Source organism: Myotis davidii, unplaced genomic scaffold (genome assembly GCF_000327345.1).
Source record: "Myotis davidii unplaced genomic scaffold, ASM32734v1 scaffold551, whole genome shotgun sequence".
Classification (NCBI taxonomy): Eukaryota; Metazoa; Chordata; class Mammalia; order Chiroptera; family Vespertilionidae; genus Myotis; species Myotis davidii.
This window is the reverse complement of record NW_006283788.1, coordinates 1,715,443-1,715,951: the sequence shown is the minus strand read 5'-3', so window position 1 is coordinate 1,715,951 and position 509 is coordinate 1,715,443. Positions and strand designations below refer to the sequence as shown.

The 509-nt window shown below is 71.1% G+C and overlaps 1 protein-coding gene across 1 annotated transcript in view; it reads right to left on the bottom strand.

Annotated features, from left to right (window-relative positions):
• Positions 1-509, bottom strand: part of AES (amino-terminal enhancer of split) — a gene marked incomplete at its 5' end in the record, with an annotated part of 8,826 nt that extends 8,317 nt beyond the window's left edge. The window contains one exon of the mRNA XM_006754123.2: positions 366-509. Coding sequence (XP_006754186.1) covers positions 366-509 — 144 coding nt within the window. The remainder of the gene's footprint in view (positions 1-365) is intronic.

Below are 509 nucleotides of genomic sequence, written 5' to 3'. Positions count from 1 at the left end.
TCCTGCCCCCGCCTCTCCCAGGGAAGCCAGCGGGGTGGGTGCACCCGGAGCCGCTCCATCCCTCCCACCCCGGCTGTGGAGGTGTGTTTCAAAGCACGCCCTTGGTGGGGGACGGGGTGCGCCCTCTACCGCCGCTTCCAAGCGCTGGGAGGGGGTCGCAACATCCAAGAACCCCAACTGCCTCCGGGAGGGGGGAGAACAAGTCCTAGGGAGTCCCTTCCCCAAGTGTGTGTGTGGGGGGGGGGGGGGGGAGGTGGAACGCGGCCTCCCCGCAAAGTCCCGTTGGGGGAGGGGTGTCTCTCAGCGCCCGAAATTTAACTGGGCCCCCCACCCCAGATTCCCAGCACCCTCCCTCCAGGCCGCACTCTTCCGCGAGGGGTGCTCCTCGCTCTCCTCCGGCTCCTAGGCCCCGAAAGCAGGCCAGGCGTTCGAGGTGCCTGGTGGGGCTCCCGGGGCGCCCGAGGCCAAGGCCACCCAGGGCCGGCTTGGCTCGGTGGGGGGGCGGGCCG